General features: G+C 48.3%; 1 protein-coding gene across 3 annotated transcripts in view; it reads left to right on the forward strand.

Moving 5' to 3' along the window:
* Ttc23 (tetratricopeptide repeat domain 23) overlaps window positions 1-19,028 on the forward strand; it is a 78,455-nt gene that overhangs the window by 38,320 nt on the left and 21,107 nt on the right. For all 3 annotated transcript variants that reach the window (XM_029532404.1, XM_029532395.1, XM_021204539.2), the window contains one exon: window positions 10,088-10,193. In XM_029532404.1, coding sequence (XP_029388264.1) covers window positions 10,088-10,193 — 106 coding nt within the window. The remainder of the gene's footprint in view (window positions 1-10,087; window positions 10,194-19,028) is intronic.

A 19,028-nucleotide genomic window follows, 5' to 3' on the forward strand; every position in this document is an offset into this window, starting at 1 on the left:
CTAGGAATTTTAGGATCAGCTTGTCAATCTCTGCACCTCTTCCCCATAAATAATTATGCTGGATTTTTGAGAGGCATTGCATTTTTATTCATGATCTGTGTGTGTGTGTGTGTGTGTGTGTGTGTGTGTGTGTGTGATGTATACGTGTGAGTACAGCCACACACATTAAAAAGTGGTTCTCTTCTTCCTCTCTGGGTTTCTGGGACCAAACTCGGGGTCTAAGCCTTGCTTGGTGTCTTAGTCAGGGCTTCTATTCCCGGACAAAACATCATGACCAAGAAGCAGGTTGGGGAGGAAAGGGTTTATTTGGCTTATACTTCCACATTGCTGTTCATTACCAAAGGAAGTCAGGACTGGAATTCAAGCAGGGCAGGAAGCCGGAGCTGATGCAGAGGCCATGGAGGGATGTTCTTTACTGGCTTGCCTCCCCTGGCTCCCTCAGCCTGCTCTCTTATAGAACCCAAGACTCCAGCCCAGAGATGGTCCCACCCACAAGGAGACCTCCCCCCTTGATCACTAATTGAGAAAATGCCCCACAGCTGGATCTCATGGAGGCACTTCCCCAACTAAAGCTCCTTTCTCTGTGATAACTCCAGCTGTGTCAAGTTGACACAAAGCTAGCTGGTACACTTGGCAAATGTCTTCATGTGCTGAGACATCTTTCCAGATTTGTTTGTTACATTTGATGCTATTATAGGAGGTAGTGTTTCCTTAGCTGCTTCTTCTGAGTATTCACTGATAGTATAGAAAAATAAATGCTTTTTAATGATTATCTGTGTGTTGCAACCTTGCTGATCTTATTGGTGATTTTTTTCTGATTCATTTGTCTTCATATGTTCCAATTTTTATCTTTCGTTGCACTTAGATTTAGAATCTAAGTTAAATGTCTTTCTCCCTACCTGGGTTATAGAAGAATTTACTTGCTTTTAGAGTACTTGGCAATTTTGATAGTTAAGTATTATTTTTATTTATTCTTAAGGCTAATAAAGATTAAAGAGTGTTTTAAATAAGGAGAGATTTGGCAAAGCAAAAATAGCATTGAATTTGAAGTCAGAAAATCAGGCTTGGAGTCCAGACTCTCTGTTTAGCGCTCTTTGATTATAGGCTAGTCACCCAGTCCCTTTAACAACAATAAGTCTACAAAGATACTTTCCACTTAGCAGAACTCCTCCAGGTTCCAAAACACTAAGTGCTTTGTGAACTCCCAGGCCCACTGCCAGGGTAAACTGCTTTTACTTATTTATAGTAATTATTAAACACTTATCACTGTTCCCTTTTCTTGAAGAGATTTACCTGAGGTATGGAAGGGAACAGAGTGGCCATAGGTCTCCAAGGAAACCGTGGGTAATAGGCATTTATTAAATACACACAAATGGGGATTTGTTATCTTCACAGTTGGCTTTCTTTCCTCATTCCTTTGGAGTGAGAAAAACACACACAGAGGAAAAGACATTTTAGTTTCAGTAGAATGCAGAAAAGTTCCATAGTATTTTAAGAAGTAGCCCATTAAGATGGAAAAATATAAAGGAAGCCCAACAGAGCCACCACACAGGAAAAGGTGGCAGTTCCAGGAACTTAAAAGAAGTGCTGTCTGTCTGTCTGTCTGTCTGCCTGCCTGCCTGCCTGTCTGCCTGCTGAGGGAAAGCCAGGCAAATGTTCCTGTAATGCCTTATTCCCTAAACTAAAAAGTCACAAGGTGTCCTCACTGTGCGTGCAGCTGCTTTGGTCTGTTTGCAGGGATGAAGCCCCCACTTCTCCTGGCTGAATCACTCTTCGCTTCTCTGACACTGGAGTGGTGTTTTTCTCTTGTTTGATTTTCAGAGCATCTCAGCTGCAAAATTAGGGACCTTTGATTAGCAAAGGTTCATGAATCAGAGCATTTGTCAGTCACTCTACAAAAGGTGGTGGGACCAGAAGACGTGGCTTCAGTCCACACCAGCCAAGGGCACTCACTGACAGCTAGGTGCTCAGACCTGGTTCCAGGGGCTCTGTGGGTGGTGGCACTTCTCACCAGCTGAGCATCTGCTGTGGCTCTACCACAGGCATAATTCATTTTATTAGAAGTAACCCAAATAGGACTCGTGTTAAAATTTTCAAATCTCTTGAGAAGGTAATGAAGGCTTTATTCTTTACACAAAATTCTAAGTATAACATCAGTCTGGGTGCCATAAAGATGATTGCTATTACTCGGGAGGCAGAGGCAGGCGGATTTCTGAGTTCGAGGCCAGCCTGGTCTACAAAGTGAGTTCCAGGACAGCCAGGGCTATACAGAGAAACCCTGTCNAGAGAAACCCTGTCTCAAAAAAAAAAAAAAAAAAAAAAAAAAAGATTGCTGTTGCTCTTAAGGACAACTGAGATAGCCTGCCTCCTGACAGCCCCCTAGCAAGCCTGGCTCAGCCACCCCATTGTTCTCAGTAGTTCAGTGAAGGGTAACAGTGAACAGCAGAAAACAGAGACCTTAATCAGTGTGATCACATATATATGGAAAAGGAGAGGTCCAGTGACAGCCGCAGCTGAAGGCCATCCTCGAGATCCTCAGGTGGGGGCTGGATTTCGTTGGAAAGCAAGCCCTCTGCACTACTGAGCATCCCTGGTCAAGGTCATCGCTGTCTTGGCTCTGGTCTCTCCTGCAGGCTTGTCTGACAACTTGCAAATCTCTTTCCAAGGGAAAAGATCCCCTCTGGCTGGCACCAAAGCTCTACCCCTTTCCTTCTTTCAGCATGAGATTCTTGGGGCAATTCCTTGGTTTCAATAGTCTGGTAGCCAAAGGGAGGGGTTCAATAGTCTCCTTAGAATTATCTTCATTTTGTCAGAATACTGACACTTTATCTGCCCGAAGGTGCCCAGTGTTGACACTGGTTGAACATCTTCCTTTGTATATCTGCCGATGGGTATCGATTAGAAGACAGAGTAAAGGAGAAGAAAAGGAGAGCAAAAGGAAAGAATATTTGATGGCATGAAAAATGAAAGAGTGTGACTCTGTGACTGTGTTTATAAAGTTAAAAGCCATCAAAGGGAAACTAGTCTTACACAACCTGGATGAAAAAGATAACTCAGAGATACATGGACAAAAGACAAGAACAATCTACAGAAAAGAAAACAAATAGGAAAGGCCATTTATAATCCTTAACTTCAGTTGTTTAAAAAAAAAAAAAATGGCTGTTTAACTACTCACCAGCAGGCTGGAGTCTCCTGGGAAATGAAGCTGTGTGTGTGTGTGTGTGTGTGTGTGTGTGTGCGTACATGTGCGCATATGTGTTTGCACACACACATCAGTATTTCTCGATACTGCACAGGAAGGCCTTCAGAGTAAAGGACTGCGGTATGGAGTGGAAGGAAGGATGAAGCATGGAAGTAGAAGGAAGCTCTCTGTTTTGTTTTGCTTTAGTTTGTCTCTTTCTTTCAACCACTTATGGTTTTATGCATTTAACATCTAGTTTTAAGAAAGCTCAATTTGCAGGCAAATGAAAATATTAGCCCTTGGCATGCCTATTTTGTGGTTCCTATGTGATATCTATATAAAGATGCTAATTCCTATAGATAATGGAACTTCTCCTGAGCCCTTTGGAGGAGATAAAACTGGCACCTGGAGGAAAGCCACTAAGGGTTCTCTGTGACTATTAAAAGAAACAGGCCTCGTCCAGGATGTCCATTTTTAGTTGTGACTTCCTGTTCACCTAATCCCCCCCCCCTGGGATTTCCAGGACCGCCCTTTGCTTGCCCTGGTCCCTCCAGCTATCTCAGCCCCCCAGAAAAGGCTTCCCTGCTGGACAGAGACTGGGAGGAAGGGAAGTGGCCACCCTGCACTGTCACCTGACCTGTCTTGCATAAGGCTGTCACCTCAAAGCCAAAGATGGAATGGCCATCCATGGCAGGGCAGGAACGGAAAGCTGGTCAGTTATAAATAAGGCCAGCAAAGCTCTGGCCTTACAGTGACGATGGGCCTGAGCCCATAAGTGAAGGCAGGAGCTTGAACTGACGCAGGAGGCCGAAGACTTGGTGATGCCTGTCCTGTCCGCCAGTCCACCATCCCTACTTCTTCCCTCCTTCAGTGCGGCTTCCACGGTCCTCAGAAACAACCTGGGTGCCCATTTACTGGTACCTCACTGTTCCCTGGCCAGTTTACTCTAGTTTTTGGCAGAGCCCATACTTAGTAGCCCCCTTGACTGACCCTTAAATAGTTTTCCATTACACTGATAAGAATGTCATCTTTCTGTGAGCTTGACTCGTTTGATAACAGTTTGGGCCAAGACAGCATGTGCATGTGTATTGTAGGCCTTGGCCGACTCTGCCCTGTGCTGACCAACCATGTGACCTTGGTGTTTTCATGTCTCCACTGTAACAAGGACTGGCAGTATCTGTCACTGGTCCTTTGGGTTAAGCAAAATAGTGTGCACAATCTGTCTAACACCATACTTGGCAAAGTGAACGCATGTCCACCCTTCTCCCACCTCCCACCCCCAATCATGCTAGCCTCTGCTTTACAGAGACCCTAGTTGTTTATTCCTAAATTGAGACTTGATTTCCAACCCCATGTGTGTTCTCATTGTCTAGGTAAATACTCTCTAAGTCTACAAATGTTCCCTGAGCCAGTTGTATACTTACTCTGTTTATACTTAGCTATAGAAGATACACTTCTCTCTGAATTCATGATTCCCCTAATTGTTACAAGGTAGAGGGGGAAAATCTGTCCCTAGTCACCCAGGTATCCTGTTACCAAGTGTTTCTGCGTACATAGAAATACCGTTACCTGTTTTTACTAGCCACTGAGTTTCCTCCTCGAGGAATAGTGCACATTTCACAGATGCAAGGCAGCAGGCCCAGTTAGATAAGGGTCTGCCAGCCCTGGCTCTGAGGGCCTCTGTTGGCAGATGGATCTGAGCAGAGGAATCTGCGGTTTCCTCCAGGAATGCACCTGAGATACTAGAACAAACACCCACTCTGTCATTTGACAGGAATCAAGGGAACAGTCATGGCTACTCTCCTGAGATATTTTTCAAAAAATGATATGGGTTAGTGAGGTAATTAAAGATGCATTTACTTTTTAACCCAGTTGAGCCTTTTAAGAGTCCAATTTGGGGATAGTTAGCATTCTTCCTCACCTTTAAAATGACAGCTCTTGAGCATATCGCTATAGGACCCTGAAAAAGAAAAACAAATAAATGAAAAATAGGAAAGGAGACGTGAGGGGAAAGCCCTACCCTGGGGCTGTGATGCTGCAGAGAGCCGGTGGGGACTGACCCTGAGCTCTGTGGAAGCCCGCACAGGCAGCAGGACTCTCGTCCCTGTGTTCTCCGCCTCCAGGCCCCTCAGTGCCCCTCCGTCACGTGTAGCCTGGCTAGACATTCACTTCCTCACTGAGAACTGCTCTAACATTGTGGCTGTGCTTCCAACCACAGGACCAACTGCCAAATCCCCAGCCTTGCCATTGTGTCCCCTGGGACACAAGAGCTGCCGCCCCTCTCAGTCCTTGTCACCAGTCCTTCATGTCACATGGAGACCCTTCTACAGCAGTCAGGTGAATGAGGAAGAGGGGTAGGTTTCCGGGGCGCCCCAGCAGTGTCAGTGGGGGGCAGCTGAGCAGAACACTAGATGCTATCTAGATGATACGGAGCTCCTGAACCCGTGTGCTGGAGGATCCACCAGTGGCACTGAGTAACCGATCCTGACATCAGGGGGGCAAACGGAACCCTGGGCAGCCAAGCCTGGCATAGAGAGGAAACTGAGGCTGTCAAAAGCCGGGGAGGTACAATGCGAGTTGGGCTGTGTGTTGCTTTAAGGCGTTCCTTCCACTTCATTCTGTGTCCTTTGTGCTGCTTAGCCCTGCTCTGTACCCAGGAGGCCGATGCAAGACAGGATCAGAGTTCTCTGACCGACAGCCTGGCCACTGAAGGAGAGTGGAGGGAGGGCCTCCCCTGGATCCTCCCCGTGGGTCACTGGGGTGGTGCCACACCTTCCTCTCCCCCTCTTACCATCTACTAGGAGCTTCATCCCCTCGTCCTAAGACAGAGATGCCCTTAGCCTTGGGGTGGGACATCAGTACATGGGGCCATTCTATTAGCTAACCTGTATGCGTGTGCCATCCTTTTTCTTTCTTCAATATCCACTAAAAATCCTAACAGTTGAAATGCCTAGAGGAAGTTAGCCGCATGCAAAAACATAGTAAGAAGTTTCTTATGTCTACACAGATCCAACCACCCCACATTTTGCGGCTCATCTGTAATCTCCTTTAAAACTGAAGCCAGCTTGATATTTTTGCATATGAACTCGTAGTGTTAGCACAATATCTGACAAGTGGAAAGCACTTCAAAATTAAAGCAGCACTGAGCCAAATGGGAATAAGATAAACTAAGTTGAAATGAATGGAATTTTACTGAATAAATGAGATGCTAATTTGATACATTTTAAAACACCCCGGGTGTTCTGCACTACTCACTCCCTCCCTCCAGCACGGGGTTTGAGAACGCTTCTTAGACACCAAATAATAAATGAGATCAGGAACTGGATTTCTGAAATCAACAATCCATGTTTGCTTGTACCGGATTAGCATCTTACATAGGAGGGTGCAGAAGTCGGGACAATTGTGTGATAAATGTAGATTCCCCCTAAGCCAGTGTGGCTCTCAGCCTGTGGGCTGCTACCCTTTGGGATAGCATTTCAGATAGCATTCGGGGGATGGTGAAGTCAACCTTGAGAAGGAAAAAGTGGTGTGGCAAGCACGGTGCAACAGGCTCCTGAGACTCCTCGAAGTGTCCTGATCTGCCATGCGTGACATTAGATCTAAGATGGCTCCCGGAACAGGGCTGGGGCAGTGGCTGCCTCCCTAGCCTTCAAGGAAGTCCTGACAACGCCCCCCCCCCCCCCCCACACACACACACTCTGTTCCTTCCGAGTAATCTATCACATCAGACAGGACTTTCACTTGGGCATGGTGATGGTGTGTTGAGATATGATTGGCCAAGGATTTAGGGGGTGGGCAATAAACGCAGACCTGCACCCTGGTGCTGGTCTCCAGAGCCTGATTCCCAGGATTTGTCATGTGACACCATTGCCTGCCTCTCCCCCTACATCCTTGGTCCTGTTCCCACAATATCACACACATCAGATATCTACATTATGATTCACAACGGTAGCAAAATTACAGTTATTAAGTACAGTGAAAATAATTTTATGGGGGTCACCGTGAGATGAAGAGCTGTGCTAAAGGGTTGCAGCATTAGGAAGGCCTAGAAGCACCGCTCTAAGCCTTGGAGACCTATTTTCTTGATATTGTTAAGTGGGCGTTTTGTTGTTTTGCTACTGGAAAGAAAAAGCCAAAAAAAGCAACTTCTGATCTTTTCAGAACACGCAATTATTCATTTGAAAGTAATTGTAATAGGCAGATTTATTACCTTTCTCTCTGAGTTGTGATGGCAAATAGAAAAGAAACAGAAAATCTTTAAATTTGCCTATGATTCAGTCAGAATCAGCATGTGTCGGTGTGTTGAGTCTCTGTAAAGGGAAGCCTTCCTGAGCATCGTGCAGTAGGCTCTGCAGCCGTGAATTGAGTGGGTAGATGGCCAGGGGAGACACCCACAGCCTGACCCCATGCAGTCTTCTCAGGGGCTCTTTTATTCTCTCTTTTTTCCTGCAGACACAGAACACACTCCATAGCTTGACTCTATCCTTCGGCTCTTGTAGTCTGAGCAACCAGAGACTCTATGTTGAAATACCTATTACTTTAGTAATATTTCAAATCAGAGTTCAAGACAGGGCTCTTTCGTGCCAAACTGAAGGTCGTGACTATTCGGGCTTCCCCAGCTCCCTCATTCAGTTCTTTGTGAAGAATTCCAGTAGTAAGAAAAGTTGTTTTTAATCCTCGCTATCCTGCTTAAGAATTCTGGGTGTCCCAACACAGCAGCAACAGCCATTGCCAGCTGTGGTGGCCTGGGCGATCATATCTAAGCTTTTCCCCAATCGCAGGAAGCCTTGTGCTGGCCCCTGGGATTTCACCAGGAGGCACTGCTGCAGTACTCCCCTGCCTTGATTGTAACCTCAGAGTCCTGCTCGGCATGGGCTAGAAGGCCTTCAGGGATGCCATTTCTTTTTTTTCTTTTTTGTTCGTTGTGTTTTTTGTTTTTTGAGCCAGGGTTTCTCTGTGTAGCCCTGGTTGTCCTGAAATTCACTACGTAGATCAGGCTGGTCTCGGACTCACAGAGATCCACCTGCCTCTGCCTCCCAAGTGCCAGGATTAAAGGCCGGGCACCCCCACCACCCGGCTGTGGTGCCCTTTCATAAGTCCTGGCGCCTGCAGTGTGCTGGCATCAGTTGGCCTGGTCTCCCACCATGGCTGACAGATCTCTGAATCAGAGCAGATCTCCATCTTTTGCTGTGTCACGTCTGGACCATTTGCCCATTGTTGTAACACAAACTTGAGACTATCCATTTGAAAAAGAGGAGGGGTGAGTTTGGGTCAATACTTTGAAGGTTGAAGTTCATGTCACTCAGTTTATGGTGGTCAGAAAAACAGAAAGAGGAAGAACCAGGAGACGCATGGTCCCCTCTCAGAGCAGGCTTCTAGTGACCTAAAACCTCCCACCCCTCAGGAGCACCGGGCTGACCATTAGCACATGTACCTCTGGGGAACATTCCAGGCCCCTTCAGCACTCCCAGTTTTTACATAGAAATTGAAGGCCATAGGAAGTATCCCCTAAATTAAGGGTTATGTCACAGGTGAAATAAAACTAAAGTCCAGCTTGAGTCTTCGTGGCTGTGGGTACAATCTGTCTGCCTCTGTGAGGTTTTATTCTTGTTGTCGACTTGGCTGGATTTGGAAGCACCTATACACCCTGGGCCGTGTCTATGCCTGGGTGTGGTCGGCTCCCTCCCACACACGAGGGTCCAGGTAGAACAGAGAGGGGAAGCAGAAAGCTCCTCCTCCATAACTGAAAACACTGTGACCCAAGGCCTCACTCCGCATCACCACGCCTTCCCACCAGGAGGGACCTCATGCCCTTCACACCCAGGAACCACGCCTTCTCACCACGAGGGACTTGACTATACCTGCTAAAGTATGAGCTAAAATAAGTTAGAACAGTAAGTGAGGAATACACACTCTTTGACAATAATCCCAAACTGCCCACCATCTTGAGTGAATGTACCATCTCCATTCACCACACTTAGCCTGGCTTCCCATGGCTCCTGCTGTAGGTGTTCTTTGATGGCTGGGGGGATATAAACATACTACTTACTTTATTTTCTTTTAGTTATTACTGTGTGTGTGTGTGTTTGTGTGTGTGTGTGTGTGTAGAACACAGAAGGTGGGGACGGACCCCTCCCCTCCCTCCTATACAAGGGTGCATCAGGTCCCCTGGAGCTGGAGTTACAGGCAGTTGTGAGCTACCTGATTATCAGTGCTGGGAACCAAACTTGGGTCCTCTGCAAGAACAGCATGCGCTCTTAACCGCTGAGCCATCTCTCCAGCTCCATTTTTTTTTTTTTTTTCAGTTTAAAATGCTGGCAGAGAGATGGTTAGTAAGATTCTCTTTGAAGAGTTCTATTCCCTATTTCCTTTGAAAAGATTTTTACTATTTTGTTCACAGAACACCGTTTTTTTGTTAAGCAGTCTTAAAATGAACTTCATTACAAGGAAACAGAGCAGCTCTCCATGGTACCGCGGCTGCAGGCAGGTGGGCTGGGGATCAGACAGCAGGCTGCCATGTTCTGGGCTAAGCAATAGGGCCAGGAACTGGGCTTCCCTGCCTCCTTGGCACCACCTACCTTTCACTTCTTAAAACCTCCCCTGCCCCAGCCCAACCCCCATCCCCGTCATCTTGGCTGACTCAAATGACCATGAGCTTTTAAAAGATTTATTTTAAGGCTAGGCTCCAGCAACACATCCACTGCCCAGTGGATGCAGTGTTAGGGCTCTGGCCTCTACCCAGTGTTTGCCAGTGTTTCTCAATCCCAAAAGAAATTGCACTTCCTCATCCATCATCCCTCCCAGCTTGCTGGAAAGTTCCTTGGCTCCCTGCTTATCACCGCAAGGAAGGTTTCCCACTGCTGCTGCCAGGCCTGTAAACAACTTGTTTCTTCTGTCTGGTGACAGGCACATCTCATCATCCTGAGTAAAGACCCCTCCCCAGAGGAGGCTGCAGACTCTGCACACTTCATCGCCCGGGCTGCTGCTGCTTCTGGGATGCACGACCACCGTGGTGAGCACAGACAACCTCCCCCCCCCCCACACACACACACATATGCGCAGCTTGGCATATGTCACTGGTGGATGAGACTGTGGCATAGGCCGTCATCTGCTGGAACTCAGCGGCTGTGCAGTCTTTCCCCTCTCTGCCTTCTATCCCTTCCCTCACTATAAATCATGGGGGACTCATGCAGGGCCAAGAGGGACATCTCTGCTTTCCACTGCAACTATTGCACTATGGAGGTGTTCAATAGCTCTGAACTTGGGGTTTGCTCAGGGGAGCTTTCAGCCAGGGTGAACATGTATGTTCAGTGTCAGGATTTTAAGAAGAGGCCGCCACTCAATATGCATTTCCTATTCTTGGCAGGATAGTTAGCCTATGAGATTTAGGGCTTCTCCACTCCGTCTTCCTGTCTGGCATCCCATGTGTGACAGGAAACACACACTCTAGTGACTTTGTTGTGGCCAAGCTAGAGAAGCTGGTATCCACTGTGTTACTCTAGCAACATGGTCCCGCATGATAGGCAGCTTATATTGTTGGGATCTTCATGTAAAATCTTCGGTTGCTAGCTGATGGTGACTAACTAAAGTACGTTTAGTGTTGAGATGAGTGTGAGAGCAGCTCTGGTCCAGGGGGAGCCTTGAGATTCTAAAGGGAAGTTGTTGTGGCTCACAGTTTTCCTCATCCTTATTGGGGTTCAGAGCTTCTCTTATTCTGTTTGATTTTTTAATCTCTTTTTCAATCTTTATTATGGTGCGATAGATAGATCATTAGATAGATAGATAGATAGATAGATAGATAGATAGATAGATAGATAGATAGATAGATAATGAATTTTTCCATCTTAACCACTTTTACATTTATGGTTTCATAGTACTTACACATACACACACACACATACACACACACACATACACACACATACACACATACACACACACATACACACACACACACATACACACACACATACACATACACACACACACGCACGCACACACACACACGTTTTTTGTTTTGGTTTTGGTTTTTGAGACAAAGTTTTACCCTGTATCCCAGATTGGCTTCCAACGCAGTCAGGGCAGTTCTCCTGCCTCAGCTTCCCAAGAACTAGGGTTATGAATGTGAGTCCCCGGGAGTCCGGCTCTCTAGCTTCTGGCAGAGTGCATGTTTATCAGATGGTAGGGAGAGCTGGCTGTGGAGTGTCTCTAAAACTGGAGGTCACGTCCAGCTTCTGGAGATTGTTAAAGGTGTTGACAGCAGTTTGTGGTGGGACCAGAACCCACACACAGTTATCACTGTGGTTGTAGCTGTCATTACTATTCGCCAAGACATCTGTTCCTCTCTGTCCCCCTTTGCCTCTGTCTTTGTCTCTTGCTCGTCACTCTATACCAAATGACAAAGTCCAGATGGGCCCAAGGGCTACTCCTTGCTCTCAGCACCTACCAATCCGAGGACACCTGACACACCTGTCACCTTGGTGACGTTAGTGGTGATTTGAAGGGAAATTGAGCCACTGAAGCCTTTAGATGAGGACAAGTCTCTGTGGTTCCTAGGCTGAGACAGCTGAAAGGTTCTGAGCCTTTAAAATAGGCAGAGGAAGAAGAAAACAGCCTCTGAGAAACTACCCAAGTGATGGAAGGGGCAACGGCTGGAGCCAGTCCTGCCGGCCTGGAGGTTATTCTGGTTCCGAGCCCCACCCAGCACACAGTGAACTCGATTGTTGACTGTATGAACGATGGCCAACAGAAATTATGCACGGAGACAGGTTTTTTCCAAAGCTCAAAGTTATACCAGTCTGCTTTGCTCTACATAGAGTCAGTGAAAACTCAATTTGAGGTGTGTGTGTGTGTGTGTGTGTGTGTGTGTGTGTGTGTGTGTAAAATAGATAGATAGATAGATAGATAGATAGATAGATAGATAGATAGATAGATAGATAGATAACACACACATGCATCTATGTATATATATAGTTTTCTAGGATAAGTATACTTGGATTTGCCTCTCCTATAAAACGGGAGTGATAGTAACACCTGAATGACACAGATAGTGTGAGTGCTGGCTCACACTGCCGTAGGTCATACTGGCCCTGCCTTACCTCCAGTTTTGGATGAAGATACTGAGGCAATAGGAAATTTGATTTTTCTAAGCCACTGAGAGTGATCATGTCTCAGCCCAGAGGGTCATCTCCAGAAGCTCTTTATCATTTGTTTTATATAAAAGGTCTGGCCCTATACCTTTCCCCTTTCTGCCCTACCCCTATGCAAGAGTCTGTGGAGTGTAGAGCAGACATGGGGCCTTGGATGAGTGAGGGCAGCCTAAAGGCATGGGTGTGGAAGGGCCAGGACCCCGAAGCCTGCACAAATTCTCAGCTCCACCTTCAGCTCCACAACTGCGTGGCTGTGTCGAGCATCTCTTGATTGGCATCTAAAGAGCTCCTGTCCCAGTCAGAACTGAGCTGCATAAGGAGTGCAGAGGCTAGGAGTGGAGACTAGGAAGGAGGGAGGTGACTTCAGGAGCACAGGTAGCAGATGTCTCAGGGAATAGCAATGATTGTGTGTGGGTTCTCAATACTTTTAACAATCTCCAGAAGCAGGACATGGCCTCCAGTTTTACAGAAACACCACAGCCAGTTCTTCCTACCAGAATGTTCTATCAGTCTGGAGAAGCCCCTCTCTGTCTCTGATTCTCTCTCTCTGACTCTTCCTCTCTCCCTTTCCTCCTCCCTTCCTCCCCCTCCCCCCTTTCCTTGCTGCGCTATACTAAAAGGACAGAGTCCAGATGAGCCTACAGCTGCTCCTTGATAGGCCTCTTTCAGATTCAGCACCTGCCAATCAGAGAGCACTTCTTACCTTGGTAATAATAGTGGTTATTTAATGGGAATTTTAACGTAGCTACTGAAGGTAAGGACATTCTAAGTGAGGATGGTGGCAGAGAAGCCCATGGGGTAGAAAGACATGCCCAGTAGCAATGTGGACCCCAAAACAGCTGTGCAAAGCAAACAGACCCTCACCCCCACAGCCTGAGCAAATCAGAAATGAGTACCCCCCCCCCCCGTGTGGAGAAGCCTCCCAGTTATCCCAGCCATTGAAACCTCCTGCTGTCAGAGTCCTGACTCGCTCAGTGGCAGGTGAAGGCAAGGCTGGAAAGTAAGCTGGTCCAGCCCGGCCAGCCAGCATGTATCCCAGCTTGTACCTGTGAGCGCTGTGGGTGGGCTGGGCAAGGCAGCCTGACTGGGGCCCAGGGATTCACCTTCCCTCTGGAAGCAGAAACAGGAGACAACTGCACTGGCGGGCAGCTGGAGACCAAGCAAGCACATTCGGCGCCCCCCCCCACCCCCTTCCCATCTTCCCTACCTTCTCTCTGCTGTCCCTTTACATAGAGGAAGCCACCAGGGCAAAGCTGTGAGAGACCCAGCCAGGCCTCTACTGCCCCCTGCAGGGGAAAGGAAAGAGCACTACTAGGGAACCTGGGAGATGCGTCCCCCACCCTACCCAACCCCTGCCCCTGCTCTCGCCCACCCAGGGCTTTCTGACCTGGACTACAGTCACTTCTAGTCCCAAGGTCCCCCAGAAGCAAACCTGCCTGTCCTTCAGAATATCAAGAGGCGGTCTGGCCTTCGCTCTTTTGTGTTGAAGCTTGTCTGTACCTAACATAGACTTTTTGCTTTGTTTTTTGTTTCTGTTTCTGTTTTGTTTTTAGAGAAAAAGCAAAACATAACAATAGACTCTTTAAAACGCATAAGTTCCCGTGTGAGGGTTTTCCCGTCGCCAGCCTACTCCCACTCCCTTGCTGGATGTCCATTGAAGGCATTGCCTGCTAGCACGCAGGGCTGCTGGCCCTGGAGTGTTTCTGACTCCACGCTAGAGCCGCTCCCTTTGCACGGTGCCGTCCCCGCATTCCTCATGCAGACAAAACTGCCCTAGAAGTCTGGGAGGCTCGTGCTTGCCTGAAGATTCCCAATTCAGGCTTGTGGAATGTCACTAACCTGGGCCTGGCCAGCTTCCCAGAGCAGCCTTAGACAAACTTGGTATTAACAGCTCTCCCAACCCTGTGAAGTGTCCAGGGCCTTGGCCTTGTGTTTATAGTGCTTCTCCTTAAGGATATTAAAATGAAATGGTCCAAAGCCAAGTACATTTCAGTGTAAACCTTTGTGCCACAGGGCCCGCTCAGAGCAGGCAGCCTTGTTTGGAAGTGGCCCCATGTGGTCCTGGGCGCCAGCAGGCTAAGGAGGTCTTCTGCATCCCAAGACAGCAGCAGGAGTGGTGTCTGCCTCTGTTGAAGCCGAGGCTCCAACAGGGATTTCTGAGTAACTGGGTTTCCCCTCTGTATAAATTCTTTGCACAAATGCATCTATTTCCCAGCTCCCACTCGTCCTAGCCTCTCCTATATTTTGCACAGGCATAATGAAAAATTCATGAAGCCTTTTTTTTTTTTTCCCTAAGGAATTGTTTGGGTAGGTCTCTGTGACCTTCCATGACCCTCCCTTTTCTCAAGCCTTCCCCCTATGCCCTGTTAGCTCTGCTTGCCTTGAGCACATCTGCCCCTCCTCCACACAGTGGCCGCCTGTTCTAATGCCCCTTAGACCCCGAGTGTCCCGAGAGTCTAGCAGTTAGGCGGCTCTGGGTGTCTGTAACTGTTGGAGCCTGGGGTCACCTGGCGGGTAAGATTGCACCTGGGAGCACTCGATGACCTCAGCCTCCACCTTCCTGTGGCCTTCCTCAGCTGCCTGCTTCTCCCCTCCTTCACTTGAGGCCTCTGTGGTGGATCAGTGGTGAGGTTCAGTCCTCCTGGCAGACGCGCCACCCCTGGGTGTCCCCTGTCTGTATCCCTCCACCTCGTGTTGCTCCCCTTGATCTCCTTTCCCTCCTCAGCTCTCCCATGCCCTGGTACCCCGTGTGCCCTGAGAGAGCCTTCCTCATCCTCACCCTTCTACTCAGGACTCACCGCTTATAGGAGCGCCTCACCAGCATGCACTTGCCTGCCTGTGAGGGACCCAAGCAGACACCTGTCCACGCCTGCTCCGAGCCCCTCCGGGAGCAAGGGAGAAATGGGCGAGACCATGAGACAGAAAGGGAGGTTCTCTCTAGCCCCAGAATAATCCCCTCTCAGAAATCTCCAGAAGTTATCCTCACATCTAGAGAGCTGGAGTGCAAGTTCATTCAGCCAATCAGAACAGCACAAGGTCTTAGAGTGGAGAACATGAACTGCCTCCTGCCTATACCCTCCACCCAGAAAGGTGATGACACCATGAATGTCCTATGCCCAGCCCTAGTGGTATAAGCTACAAGCCCCAGAACACAAGTAGGGCCTGCTCACTTGACGGCTCTTGGGGCCCGGGGAAGAATCCAAGCCTGAATGACTGGATCCTCTTCCTAGGGAATGAACCAGGGCAGACAGCAATCTCAGGAGCCCTGCCTGGCCAGTTGCCGCCCTTCCTCTGTGTCTAGAGTAAGGCCAGTGGCCTCTTTGTGCCATTTCTGGGCAAGACGAAGTACACAGCCTGTGATGGCGACTTTCACAAGCCTCGGGGCTGACGGTTTAAATGCCAGCATGTAAGATTTGTGTTCAGAACTTCTCAGAAAAGCTATGCTATTTATACTCGGTGCTTTTGAAAAGGATTTTTTAAGGCAGCTCTTTGGAGAACATATGTACTTCCTTAACCTCAGGGACTGGCGGTCTAAGGTTGCAAGATGCCTGACTTTTGCCTGTGTGTCCCTGCATGGGACTCGAAGCAGCAGAGGGGTGGGAGTGGGGAGTCGGGATAGCTTCAGGGAGTGAGGACGCCAAGGCAAGCGGCTCTCGTGGTGTCTGAGCCCCTTGTCAAGCCCCGTGCGGATACTCAGCACCTTTTTATCCTGCAAGCTTCCCTGGCCTTATGCTTATCTAACCACCATGCTTTCTGTTACATGCCTGCCCCCAGAAACACATATGAACTTCCTCAGGTTTTAAAGTCCTACAGGTGATGGGTGGCTGGGGGTAGCCGCACCCACCGTAGTCTCAATGGTTCAATGGTTCATAGTCTCAGTGGTTCAGTCTTTGCTCAGTGAGGGCCAGGTTAGACTGGAGACTTCCTGTTTGTAGATTTCCTGGAGCCCTTAAAACACCTGCGGTTAGTATAAAGACTATTTCTGAGACACAAGGGATGATTGTTACCTTGTATGTGGAACCCTCCCGCATAATGAAGCTGTCCTTACCATCCCTCCTCCTGTCCTAGAACAGCCTCAGGAAAACGAACCCCAAGTTAACTGGTATTTATTGTAGTTGGAAGCTTCCTGACCTGGGCCAGAGAGATGGCTCAGCAGGTAAGAGCAATGATCCACTAAGCCTGATTGTCTGAGTTTGACCACAAAGACCCAAACGGTGGAGAGGCAGAACCAGCTCTGACAAGTTGTCCTCTGTCACAGATGAACAGCAGCATATACACAGGGGGAGGGAGGGGGACAGGAGGGAGAAGGAGAGGGGGAGAGGGAGAGATGGATTGATTGATTGATTTGGCTGTTTGAACAAAGCTTTGCTTTCTCTTGCCTGTGTATGACGCTCTCCATGAAAGTCTATCTGGGACCATCGTGTGGATACTTCATTCCTCCTTAGAATAAGGAACAAATTACTCATGAAAGGATATAGGTACAGAGACAAAATTTAGAGCTAAGATGAAAGGATGGACTATCCAGAGACTACCCCATCCGGGAATCCATCCCATCATCAGCCACCAAACCTAGATACTAATTCACATGCCAGCAAGATTCTGCTGAAGGGACCCTGATATTGCAGCCTATTGTGAGGCTGTGCCAGTGCCTGGCAAACACAGAAGTGGATGCTCACAGCCAGCTATTGGATGGAACACAGGGTCCCCAATGAAGGAGCTAGAGAAAGTACCCAAGGAGCTGAAGGAGGCTGCAACCCTATAGGAGGAACAATGATATGAACTAACCAGTACCCCCTGAGCTCGTGTCTCTAGCTGAATATGTAGCAGAAGATGGCCTAATAGGCCATCACTGGGAAGAGAGGCCTCTTGGTCTTGCAAACTTTATATGACCCAGCACAAGGGAAGGCCTGGGCCAAGTAGTGGGAGTGGGTGGGTAGGGGAGCAGGGGTGGGGGGGTATAGGGAACTTTCGGGATAGCATTTGAAATGTAAATAAAGAAAATAATAATAAAATAAAAAAAAGAAAGTCTATCTGGCTTCAAGTCCCCAGATGGAGGCATCTGCAGAGATGGTTAAAGTACCTGCCCACAGCATAACTCCCTCCCCGTGCTGGCACCCGTAGGCCACCCAAACACTCGGCTGCGGAAGGAGTGGGAAGGGATTTATGGTCCTGGCTTACCTCTGCCACCAGGGTTCAGATTTACCAGCTGAGTCATGCGTCCACGTTTCAGAGATGACTTCATCTTTGCCCAGGCTATCGGAATCAGGTTGCAGAGGATTCTAGAAGTACTTTATAAAGTTGAGGGCAGCCATGTGCAAGAACCCTGAATTGCTTGCTGGCTCGGTGAACTCATACCCAGCTGCGGGACACAGGAACCTGCCAGGAGACGTGGCTTCCTATCCAGAGGACATGGCTTCCCATCTTTTTTGAAATTGTTTCGTTGTTTGTCCCAGATGAGTCTAGGGTGCCTAAACCCCCAGTCCCAGAAGACACGACTCCTCTGCTGTACACTGGCACATACTTTGCTCTCTCTGCAAAGACCTGCCATACAGCCATGGTTCACAGTTCATTTAGGGCCTGGAGAGGTGAGGGAAGTAAGCCAGGGTCTTGTGATAAAAGAGTCATTGCTCCCCCTCCCCCCTAGATAAAAAGAAAATTGCTATAGAGCTACAGGAAGGGAGAATATAACTGCTGATGCCTGAGGTCCGTCTCCTCCCCCGTTGCTCTGTTTCAGGACATTCTGTGAGGCAAAGACCCTGACGTGCCATTACAGATAGAGTCAGCTTGCCTGTGATACATGACAGTAGGGCCATGCTGCTCCCTAGCCTTACTGTTCTCCTTTGTCTAGAGGTCTTCCGGGAACAGACAGGGAATGCTGGGGTCACTGTCACACACCACCTGGCCTGCTCATCCAGCCAGCTCTGTTTTACTCTCACAGGATTGGGGGACACTCTTTTATTGGTTCCCAGTTAGCTAGAACATTAAAATATTAGGTACCCTCCACTCCAGAATATCCCAGTCACATTAGACCTCGATGCTAATATCCATAAAATAAATGCCACACTACCTCCAACACTGCCATCAGACCATCAGAGCAAGTCGGAGTGGATACTTGGTTTGACTGTTCAGCAGTGAGTAAAGATAGATAGCAGTTTCCATATGAGAGAACTTTCTCCCATAAAACTTGGGTAATACCGTAGGAGTGCACCCACTGGTCTGGGAGAGGGCGGAGGAATCTAGTTAGCACTGATTTAGCATTGATTCAGCTTAAGAACCTGGGATGGAGACATGCCCAGGAGACAAAGTGCCAAATACCCTGCTCCCGCCCAGCTCCCCCGGAGGGAACCTTGCAGAGGAAGGGCACTGGGTTCCCTTCAGTCCTGCAGATTAGGAAGGCACTTGCCACATGGTTACCGTGGTTACCTCCTCCCTTCCCTTCAGAGGATCTCCAGGAAGGGAGGCATGGGCTTGGATCACTTCTCAGCAGCCCTGACTCTCACTGTGAACTCCGGCCCTGTTCTTGCAGCTCTTCCGCTATGCAGGATTGCTTATCAGCAAATGATCCAGGGCTTCTGTGTTTTGGGGTCATTCTGTCGATCTGTTTTTATTGGGTTTCTGTCTGTCTGCTCAGTGTCAGCCAATTCTGATGCATCTGTTTTTCGGCCAGCATGAGAGAAGCCCATAGCTACAGCTATGAG

The sequence above is a fragment of the Mus pahari genome, chromosome 1 (genome assembly GCF_900095145.1).
Source record: "Mus pahari chromosome 1, PAHARI_EIJ_v1.1, whole genome shotgun sequence".
Classification (NCBI taxonomy): domain Eukaryota; kingdom Metazoa; phylum Chordata; class Mammalia; order Rodentia; family Muridae; genus Mus; species Mus pahari.